We start from the raw sequence: 10,924 nt of genomic DNA on the forward strand, positions 1-10,924 counted from the left end.
CCGTGCCAGGCGTCTGGCTCCAGAATCTGAGCCGTTAGAGGAAGGCGGGGCCCATCCCCAGTGCAGGGGCTTCAGGCTCTGGGCTCACTGTGGACCTGGAAGGAAGGAGGTCCCCAGACCCAGCTGCTGAGTAGGGCCTGGGGCCCCATGGCCAGCTTCTCTGTGCCAGGCTGCAGCTCAGACGCCCAGAAGTGGAGATCCAGCCTGAGAATTAGGAAAGCCAGAGTGTGCTCTCTACAAAAGGGTTTATTCCTTCCAGCTGTGTGGGCATGGCCCATTCTGGGCTGGGGGTGCAGGGAAGTCCACAGCCACACCCCCCAGGACAGACATCCCTGAGTAGGCACTGTGCGCCCGCCCTGTCCTTTCTCAGCTGTTTCAGCTGGGCTTCGGCAGGGGCTGGAGCAGGCAAGGTCAGAGGCCAGGCCTTGACCCCAAGCCTCACCTCCCAGCCCCACACAGGCTCTGAGGCTTGTTGTTGCATCTGGGGGAGGGGACCACCGCTCAGGGAGTCAGAGGCCAGTCCCCGGTCAGGCTGACATCCTGTCCAGAAGGTCCAGATGTTCCCCCAAGTTTAGACTGAAGTGGGAGCCTTGAGAGCAGGGTAACAGCCTTGGGTGGGTGGGAGGATCCGTGGAGCCAGAGGTCTCCTGGGACATAAGCCTCAGCCAAGTCACAGTGATCGTTAGGATCGCCCTTCCAGGTAGGAGCCCCAGCCAGGATCCCCAAGGCGTCCTCACCACCTCTCACGGCCCAGGGGTCTTCACAGAGCCGTCTCCTTGGAGACCTTGGTCCCCAGCTGCCGGGGAGGCTTGAAGCTGAGCACTTCTTTGTATGTGACACCTGGGTGGGGGTGACAGAGACAGACTGTCATGGGAGAAGGGACTTCATCACCCTTCAGAATCACCTCCTGGGATGAACACCCAGGGTGGAAGCCAGTGACCCAGGAAGAGCACTGGGCCCAGGGCACTGGTACTTGCCTCTCAGGGTGGGGGAGGGGAGAGCTCCCGGGCCTATAGCACAGGCTGTTAGCCACTGACCTAGAGGCCTAGGCGGTCCCCAAAAACATCGGGGTCAGAAGTCACTGCTGGAGTGCAGGTGCCGGATAGGCTGCCCTTGTCCCACACATGCGACTTCATCGCAGGCTGTGGCCACACTCAGCCCACCTGTGTCCATCCACAGGAGCTATCCGCCTTGATGGGGCTCCGGCAGCCCTGGAGTGGCCAGGTGGGCCCCAGCCCCACACCCTGACGTAATGAGCAGACCCTGTCCTCCGAGTATAAATCCATGTGTCTACTCAAGTGGTCCCACCAGAACACAGCCCAGTTCCTGGGTCCCGGGCATCCACAACACTCCAGTGACAAGAATTCCCACAGACACCCACAGCTTCTACCCTCCTCGCCAGATGTTCCTGGTCCCTGAAACGTGAGCCCAGAGCCGGCCATCCCAGAGGAAGGGAGAAGACCCGCTGTGCTTTCCCTCTGAGCAGCCTGCAAAGGGACGGCTCTGCATAGCCTCCCCCAGCATTCCCCTGCTCATCTGGCCAGTGGAGCACCCGTCCGGGGCACACCAGTCCTCCACAGGCCCAGCGCAGGAAACATTGTGTTTAGAGCAGGTGCTCTGCGTGGCTCGCCCTGCTTGTGGCACCTGTGTGCTTCTGCCCCGTCGGGGCCCCCCCAGGCCCCTCACCTAACCCTAACCTAGGGGTCAGCCCCCACAGGGGAGGTTTGTGTGAAGCTGGCTATTCCCAGAGAAATGGGAGGTGAAGAGTGTCAGCATTCCTAACCGGGGGCTCGGCCGCAAACAGGTCACGTGTTCACCATGGTCTGCAGCAAAAGTGAAAGTTCTAACCACTGTGTGTGGGTGGGGACCACAGAAAGGGTTCTGTGGCTCGTGGTTTTCATCTTTTTTAGCAACAGAAGACTTTCATCAAACCAAACCCAACGTACAAGCACAGATAAGAGTGGGGCCCTGCTGGAGGCACCAAGCTGCCCAGTAACCAAGGAACAGGGTCTGAGAACCACCAGTCCCATCCCACCCCACCCCCATGTGCAGCACCAAGGCCCAGGTCTGAGGCAGAGCCAGGACCAGACCTGAATGCTGTCTGCAGATATTTCCAGCACCCTCCAGGCTGGTCCTACAGCCACCAAGAGAAAGACACAGAGCCCAGCCCTCATTGCCTGCTGTCCTGCAAAGCCAGTCCCAGCATGCAGCCTGAGCACCTGGCAGGTGTCCCCGAGCCCAGCCTGAGGCCTAGCATGTGCTGGTTGGGCCCTGAAAGATGAGGGCAGGGGACATCGCTCTAAGGCGACTGCCAATGCCCAGCCTGGTGGTGCCAAGCACAGGTTTCGGTGGGTCTGCACGGCTCATCGGGACTCCAAGGAATGGGCAAGGATGTGGAGGAGGCTTCCGGGGTGGGCCCTATCCTGCCACCTGGTGTGCAGCAGTCCAGGTGCGAGAGGTCCTGAAAGGGGCAAAGAGGGGCGCCTGCGTGGCTCAGCCAGTGGAGTGTTCGACTCTTGGTTCTGGCTCAGGTCAGGATCTCCGCGTCGTGATATCAAGCCCTGTGTTAGGCTGCACACTCAGGAGAGTCTGCTTGAGGTCCTCTCCCTCCCTCTGCCCTGCCCCGCTTCCCACGTGCACATGCCCACTCCTCCCTCCCTCCCTCTAAAATAACTAAGTAAATCTTTTTTTAAAAAGAGAGTGCAAAGACAAGGACAACCTCAGGAGGGAACAGCGGAGGTCTGGGGGACAAGAGGGTGCAGAGGGGCTCCAGAAAAGCCCAGGTCTCTGGCCAGGACAGGGGAAGACGGGCAGCGCTGGGGCCGGGCCGCCAGGGCAGGGAGAGAGTTAGGGCTCACAACTTCCCTGAGCTGGGAGCTGTCTCCCACAGTCTTCAGAATTCACCTCCTGTTCTTGTCAGTGCTGAGCCCCCTGCCAGGGACATTGTCTCATCCTTCAGCTTCAGCCAGAGGTCACCTTGGCCAAGAAGCCCCACTGCCCTCTGACCGTCTGTGTATCCCTCACATGACCGGCATCCCCAGGTAGGGGGACCCAACCCTGAGCCCTGGAGCCCGGCACTGGGTTCTCCAGGTCCCTCCACAGGACCTGCCCAGAGCCCCCACTCACGTTTCCACTCGTCCAGCGTGTGATCCATATCATCAAAGGACTCGTCATACTTCTGGGCCGTGGGCTCGTCCTCCGTGTCCTGCAGTGACTCGAAGTAGGGGTGGGTCAGCGCCTCAGCCGCAGTCACCCGCCGCTCTGCATCCAGCACCAGCATTTTCTCCAGAAGGTTCACGGCTATGGGGAGGGCTGCTCAGGGAGGGTCCCAGGCCGCAGTGCCCTAGTCCCTGACCCAACGCTCCCCCCGCAGTCCAGTCCTACCCAGAGGGCTTGCATTAGTCAGGATGGAGGCAAAATCCTTCTTCTCCAACTCAGGGAGGCCCTTCATGTAGTTCTTCGCCTTTTCGGGAAGCAAAGGTAAGGGTCCGACCCCCAGATCCAGGCCCAGCCCCCGCAGCCCCCGTCCAGCTCCCAACTGACATCGGCACTCTGCAGCCTCTGAACAAACTCGGCAGGAGGTGTCCCGGTCACCTTCATGATCTCCTTCAGCTGGTCCAGGTCTGCGCCAAGGTCAGGAGCACAGAACAGGGCGGAGAGCAGCGCGGGCCCCCGGGCCTGGGCAGCATACCCAGCCCCCACCCAGGCCCTGCCTACCCCCCGACAAGGGTAGGATACGGTCACTGCCCTTGAACAGCGTCTTCCCTGTGATCATCTCCGCCATGATGCAGCCCGCCGACCAGATGTCCACTGAGACAGAAGTCCCTGCATCAGGGCTCTGGAGGCCAGGGAGGGTAGGGGCACACACACGTCGAGGTGGGGGGCGGGGGAGAGACACGGACAAGGTGGCCGTGTCTAGCCTGTCATGCCCTCACCAGGGTCCCATCCCAGCTCAGCAGCCTTCCCGGGGAGGAGCCGGCCCCGGACTTCCCATGAAGAATTGGAAGCGGGGGGGTGTGGCCCGGGAGGCTGGCGCCAGGGCGGCTCTGCGTCTCTGGGCAGCCTCTCACCTGTCTGCGTGTAGCGTGTCCAATTCAAGATGACCTCGGGTGCCCGGTACCACCGGGTCACCACATACCCGGTCATCTCGCTGTCGGCCTGCCTTGCCAGTCCGAAGTCCAGGATCTATGGTCAGAATCGAGAAGGTGGGGCAGAGAGGCCCCAGGGAGTAGCCGGGTCAGCCTGTGATCCGGGAGAACTGGGCACACTGGGGCCTCCCGCCAGCCCTCCAGGACCCAAGGTCATGGCCACAGACTCCCCCAGCCTCCCCATGAGTTCCTCCCCATGGCCAGTGCTTCCGGCCCCACTGACCTTGTCCTCCACCACCTTCAGGAGCAGGTGCCCCAGGAGGTGTCCTTTCCCTGCTCCTCTACTCCCTGCCCACCCCAGGACCTGGCCAGTCCATTTGGAGAGGACCCTTGACCCTATCCTGGCTCAGGCATCAGAGACTGGGGCCACTTCCCTTCCTTCACTTCAATGAGGTACAAAGTGTGCCCCATGCCCTCCAGTATCCAGTGCCACCCTGGCCTAGATGGCTGGGGTCTGAGCCCTCTGCCTGGGCCTGAGGGCCAAGGACAACAGGCAGATGGATGGGCGAGGAGATCCTCCCCCACAACACACACCTTCAGCTCACAGTCCTCGTTCACTGCCAGATTGCTGGGCTTCAGGTCCTGGGGGCAGGAGAGAGGTGGCCGCGCAGCCCCTCCCATGGGGGCATACGCAGAGAAGAGCCCCTGTTCCCCGCCTCCGGTCAGCCCCACCCAGCAGCCCTTCCAAGAAGGGCACTGGTCCCTCGCCCCCAACAGCTGTGCCCCCGCGATGGGGGCTCCAGGCGGCCAGGCCCCTCCCTCATCTATAGGCCAGGGGGACCTCCCACCGCCACGAGGACCTACCCTGTGGATGATGCCAGCAGCATGGATATACTACAGGGACAGAGACAGTGCGGCAGTCAGCTCCCTGAGACCCCAGAGCCACGGGCCGGCAGTCCCACCCGGGCCCACTGCACCCCACACACCCCCACCTTTAGCCCCTTCAGCATCTGGTAGACGAGGAACTGGATTCGGTCCTCACTCAGCTTCTCGTGCTTCATGAGCTTGCCCAGGTCAGTCCCCATGAACGGCATCACCAGGTAACTGAGGGACGGGGTGGGTGCAGATGCCAGGTGTCACACCCACTCGGCCCCTGAGGATCCCAAAGATGGTCCCTCGGCACATGGGCTCCCCTTTTCACACGCTGGCAGCGCCAGGCTCCACCCGCCTCTCCCAAGCCCAGCCACAGCTCCTCTGCCCACCCTGCCCCAGAACGGTTTCCTGCAGGGCCGCATGGAGGCTAGGATCCGGGCAGCATCAGGGATCACAGGCAAAAGAGGGGGCCAGAGAAAGGAGGGCAGGGCCTGTGGGCAGGGGTGGGGACAGCAGGACACATGGGTCAGAGGAGCACACTGGACAGGTGGCAGGAGAGAGCCATAGAGGACAGACATTTAGCACCTCGCCAGGACAGGGGCCTGTGCTGGTCCTTGACCTCTGCAAGGTCAGATGGTGAGGAGCTGTCCTCAGCCCTTCCCCAGCTCAGCCTCTGGCTCTTGGCCCACCGCAGTATGAATCCAGGGACGGCAGCCACAGGCAGGCCACCTGCTGCCCCTCCCCTGCCTGCCAGCAAAGGTCAGCAGCTCTCCATACAGGCCACACACACTGCCAGGGTCCGAGAGCACGGGACCTGCCGACTAACAGATGGGTCCCGCGCTCGGACCTCCAGCTCTGGAGGGGGCCAGTGCCCAGTGTGGTGGGCCCCCAGTGTGGTGGGAGGAGGCCCAGGATCCACCCAGCCATGCCACTGCCATGGGTCCTGGGTTCGGGACCCCAACCCGGGCTGCAGGGAGGCCCGCATGCCAACACAGAACCTGAGTCAGCACCCAGCAGCAACCCAACACTCCGTTACCCTGCACAGCCTGCCCAAGACCACACTCACAAGTCTGTGAAATCATCCAGGGTTTCATCAGGAGTGAACACATCCAGCAGCCCGATGACCTGGGGAGGAACCCGGAGTACTGTGTGGAATGGGGGCTCAGCAGAGGGCACGGCGGCTCAGGTACACCCCCAAAGCGGGCACTGTTCTCAGGGCAGGAAAGCCCCCCACAGCCGTCCCCATCTCCTCCCAATGTCCGCGGGGTCTGGCTCTGTCTCCTGACAGGGTGGCCCAGCCCTGGCACACATGCCCCTAGACACAGGCTATTTTTGAACAGTGACCATAGGAATCCCCTGGGGGAGGGGCAGTTCCCATGGCCCTTCCTCCTCCTCTTCTTATCTCCCCGGAAGACCAGAGACCAGGGGGGACAGCCTCCTGGGGAAGGGCCAACAACCAGCAGGTCCATCAGGGGGCTTCGCCCCTGCTGGAGAGCCCCAGGCAGGCCGGCAGCGGAGCCCGCCCTGCCAACCCCTGGGAGGCCTATACAGCAGAGTGGCCAGATGGAAGTGCCAGCGGGGGGACACCTGGCAGAGGCCGTGCGAACGACGGCCGAGGTGGAAGGGAGAACACTTCAAGTGTTTGAGGAACACAGGGAGAAAGGCCAGGTGGCCAAGGCCCAAGCCAGGGAGTAGCCAAGGAGAGGCCAGAGGAAGCCCGAGCAGGCCCGTGCATGCCAGGTGAAGGTCTGGCTTGGACCCTATGAGCTTCTGAGCAAGGGTTTAAACAAGTGTGTCCACTGCTTGCTGTGTGGGGACAGACAGGAGGGAGGCAAGAGTGGACACAGGTGGAGGGCAGAGGTGAGCTCTGCGGCCAGCAGGGCTGGAGTCATGGGCACAGGGGAGAAGAGAACTGAGAGGGATGTTCACTGAGGGGCGTGGAAGCTGGGGAGGCCTGGGGAACTGGGACAGTGTCTTGGCAAGAAGAGGTTAAAAGACAGGGTTCCCAAGGGTGAGGAGGATCTGTTAGGTTGCTAGAGACTTCTGTGCCTCTGCAGTGCGGCTTCTGGCCTTAAGTAGGGGAAGGGCAGAAGGGCAGCCCCTGCCGTGGCACTCAGCCTCTTACAGCCTCAGTGTTCTCCTAAGAAAGCAAGGTGATGACTGGCAGAGCCTCCCAGCTGTGTGCAGGGCCCACGGAGGCAGTGGCTCCTGTGGCTGGCGGATCAGGACCTCAACTGTGTTGGGACAGAGGAGGGGACTGGGCCATGGGTGAGCAGCGTCTGAAGAGAAAGCCCTGAGACCTTAGGGGATGGGCAGGGTGGGGAGTGGGAGTGGGGGGTGTTTGGGGAGGAGGAGGAAACCTTGAGGGGCAGACTCTGTCTCCATGGGAACCAAGCCTGGGCATGACTGGGTGTAACCACGATGCCGTGAGGTCGGGGCTGGGCTGGTGTCCACCATGAGTGGGCTTCACTGGGGAAAGGCTAAGGACAGAGATGGAAAGTATGAGGGAATGAAGGACCCACTCAAGGGGTTAAGAGGGTTAGCGTCAGCCAAGAACTGAGGGAACAAGTTTCCTGGCAGACATGGGACTCATGTTCCCCGATGGAGGCTGGCGGCTTTGATGGTCCAGGAGGGCCGAGACCATCTGTCTAGAGCATGATCAGCCCAGGGTCTGGGTACCCAAACCACCAGCCCTGAGAGGGGGCCCAAACGAGGGGTGTGGCAGGAATGGTCTATGTGGGAGACGCAGAGCCCGGGGCTGTAGGAGGAACATGGAGAACAACAGCTGTCCCAGGAGGGAGGAGGGAGGAGGAAGGAGGGCTCTCAGAAGCCAGCAGTGGCCACAAGAGAGTCCCAGGGCAGCCGCATGTGGTGTCCTATGGGCAGGTCCCGAAACAAGGGAGACCCTTCCCCGTTAGGGCCCCAGATCCGCCATCCCTCCCTGCATGGAAGAAGTCATGGGGGGGGGCACTCCTCTTAGTGCCCTCCACACAGCAGCTCCCTCAACCCCTCCACGCGGGAGACTGCAAGGCTCTGACGCGCCCCTGCCAGGACGCCAGCTCCTGCTCCGTGTCCAGCTCTGGAGCAGAATGCTCAGGGGAGGGGCTGGAGAAGGGGGCCTGGGCTGTGGCCTGGGCGATGCCCAGCAAGAGGGAAGAGGCTGAGCGTCCCTTGCAGAATAACCGCTGGTCGTCCGTGCGCGTCCTCTCTCACCTCCAGGCTCCTGGCTGGAGGTAGGGTTGGGGTGAGACGCCGAGGGTGCCCCTGGCCTGGGCCAGGGGCCGTGACCCGACTAGGACCTGGGTTGAAGAGGCAGATGTGGCCCCAGGAGGAAGCCAAGGAGCTAAGCCCTTCGCGGGCACCGGCTTCGCAGGGAGGCCTGGACCCCAGGGAAGCAGCGGCTCTCAGGGCTCACCACGTGGAGCCCCCCAATTCCGGGGTACAACGGCCTGGCCCCCCAGTCTCCAGCCATCGCACGGGCGGGGCCGCCGAGGGGGCAGGTCCGCGGGCGGGGTGGGGGGAGGGGACACTGGCGCGACTCACGTTCTCGTGGCGCATGTGCTTGAGGAGACGCAGCTCGCGGTAGGCGCGCTTGGCGTACAGCTCCGACTGGAAGGGCCGGTACAGCTTCTTGATGGCCACCTTGGCGCCAGTGCGGCTGTCCACCGCCGAGCTGCGGGGCGCACGGGTCAGCTGGAGGCCCGCGCGCCCCCTTGCCCCCGCGCGCCCCCGCCCCGCCCGGCTCGCGCTCACCACACCGCGCCGTAGGCGCCCGAGCCCACGGGCTGCAGGTCCTGGTACACGGCGCGCACCTCCCAGGCCGTCTTGGTCACCTCCTGGCGGTAGAAGCCCCTACGGGCGGGCAGCGGCGAGCTCATGGCCGGCCCAGGCGCCGCCCCCGCCACCGACCCCGTGGGCGCTGCGCCGCGAGGACCGGGCGCCCGGGATCAGCCGGGGCCACCCCGTGGGCAAAGCCTGCTCCGCGCCGTCGCCCGGCCGCCGCTGGGGCCCTCCGGCCTCCGGCTCTCTCCGTCCTGGGGCCGCCCTCCAGGGAGTCGGGAGCCGCAGACCCCGGCCCGACCCCAGCCCCGGCCCGGGGAGCGCGCGGTCCCTCCCCCGCCTGCGGACCAACCGGCCCCCGGGCCGCGCGCACGTGACGGCCCCGCCCGCCCTCCGGCCCCGGCGGAAACCTGAGGCGACCGCCGCGGGCGGGGAAGGGGGGGGCTGGGGGAGGGGCGGAGCGGGGGAGGGGAGCGCCGCCGGGCCGCGTCGGGCCGGACCGCACTGGAGACCCCGGCCGCCTCTTCACTCGGGCCGGGCCGGACTCCCCGGGGTCGGGTTGGGGGTGTCTTAGCACCAGTTCCGTGGGGCTCCGGCTCCCCCCTTAGTAGCCACGCGCCCAGGGAGCTGGACCCATCCTGGGCAGTCCGGACCTTAGCACTTCTATTCCCAGCTGCAAGTCACCGTCTGCCTCCCTCACCAGCTCCACCCCATCAACCCGGGCGCCCCACCCCGGAGTGCCCTGAGCTGAATGCTGCGTCCCCCAGGCCAACCGCCCACCCCCCAGGCCTCCCCGTTCCCCTGGAGCGGATCCATCCACATCCCAGTGTGGGGTCCCCCAGCACCCAACGCCTGCATCCCCCTTTCCCCGTGGAGGAGCTGGGCCTCCTCCCTGTGACCACCGACCCCAGGCCTCCCAACCCCAGGAGCCAGAGGGGCTGGTCCTGTAGGTCTTCCTTGGGCCCTGGTGCACACCCAGCTCCCTTCTCTGCACCCACCTGGCAGGTGGGAAGCCTGCTCCAAGTCTGTGGGGGTCCCTTTGTCTGTTCTGCCTCCTTCCCAACTTTCCCATTTGTCCTAAGCCTGGCCTGAGCCTCTCCTCTCCCTGCAGAAAGTTATCCCTGACCCCAGGGGTAAAGGAGGGCCCAGCTTGGGCCTTCAGTGCCCCCCTTACCCCTCAGTGGGGGCATCGGCATCCTCCTTCCAGAGGTCTGGCCACACCCTGGACCAGATGCTCTTGGAAGACAGAGACCCCTCCCAGACCTCCCCCAGCTCAGTGAGGCAGGTCGGAGACAGAGTGGGGTAACAGGATTCACAGGGCCCCCGCTGCTCCTCTGTGCCCTCCTGGCCACAGACACCATGAATCAGCAGCTCAGAGCCGGCCAGGGCAGCTTTACACCCGGGCTGCGAGCTGGTCTTCCGCACCACCCAGCAGCTGGAGACCAGTCAGAGCGGCCTGGGGTCGCCGGAGTCACAACCACCTGTGCTCTTCATGCCCTGGGTTGCCTCCTCCAGGAAGCCCCTAGCTGGCTCACTTAACTTATGGTGGGGCCCAGGGGTCTGGCAGATTTCCCCACACAGGGCATGTCCCAGCTCTGCTCCCATTCCCCAGGACCTGAGGCCCTGTAGCTACACTGACCAGCCCCTGGTGGGGCTCCTAGAAGATCTCCACCCCCAAGGCCCAGGGCAAGGGCACAGATGCCCCATCCAAGGGAAGTTCTGCCCTATCCCTGTTGAGGCCAGTGCTCTTCCTCCTGAGCCACGGTCAGCAGCAGGAGCTCGGTGGACATCCTGAGGGCTAGAGTGGCCCTCTCTCCCCTTAAACAGGAAGGAAAGGAAAGCTACTTTCCCCGCTTTACCCAGCTCAGGGGCGGGACAAGCCTTTGCTCTCAGGGAGCCCTGGTTGTCCACCAGCAGCTTCCCTGACCACTGAGAGAAGGGGCAAAGCTGCAACCAGACCAGAAGCTGAGCTTGCCCAGGGAGCTCCCCCCACCCAGGGCAGTGGGCTGATCTGTGGATTGCCTCAAGCCCTGTCCTGGATCAGAGCCTACCAGCCTGGGCCCAGAACTCACCCAGCCACCGCCCCCCAACCATGGCCCTCGGCTCTCCAGGAGCAGGGAGGGTGCTGGGCTGAATATGGCTGCTTGTCCAACTGGCGACTGGTGGGGTCAGAGCAGCTGGGA

General features: G+C 64.0%; 1 protein-coding gene across 4 annotated transcripts; it reads right to left on the bottom strand.

Moving 5' to 3' along the window:
• Positions 1-228: 228 nt before the first annotated feature.
• Positions 229-9,102, bottom strand: MAPK12 (mitogen-activated protein kinase 12). Of its 4 annotated transcripts, none has more exons than XM_047739900.1 (12): positions 8,718-9,102; positions 8,505-8,634; positions 6,028-6,086; positions 5,081-5,192; positions 4,953-4,982; positions 4,683-4,730; positions 4,071-4,185; positions 3,739-3,810; positions 3,544-3,623; positions 3,385-3,463; positions 3,127-3,300; positions 229-840 (listed from the first exon to the last, which is right to left on the bottom strand). In XM_047739900.1, the coding sequence occupies exons 1-12, from the start codon at positions 8,837-8,839 to the stop codon at positions 761-763; spliced, it is 1,101 nt and encodes a 366-aa protein (XP_047595856.1). In that variant the 5' UTR covers positions 8,840-9,102; the 3' UTR covers positions 229-760. The 4 variants fall into 4 exon arrangements, with proteins under 4 accessions (XP_047595856.1, XP_047595855.1, XP_047595857.1 ...); XM_047739899.1 differs by having other exon boundaries at positions 8,715-9,101; XM_047739901.1 differs by lacking the exon at positions 4,953-4,982 and having other exon boundaries at positions 8,715-9,102.
• Between the last annotated feature and the right edge of the window lie 1,822 nt (positions 9,103-10,924).

This window comes from Lutra lutra, chromosome 8 (genome assembly GCF_902655055.1).
Source record: "Lutra lutra chromosome 8, mLutLut1.2, whole genome shotgun sequence".
Lineage (NCBI taxonomy): Eukaryota > Metazoa > Chordata > Mammalia > Carnivora > Mustelidae > Lutra > Lutra lutra.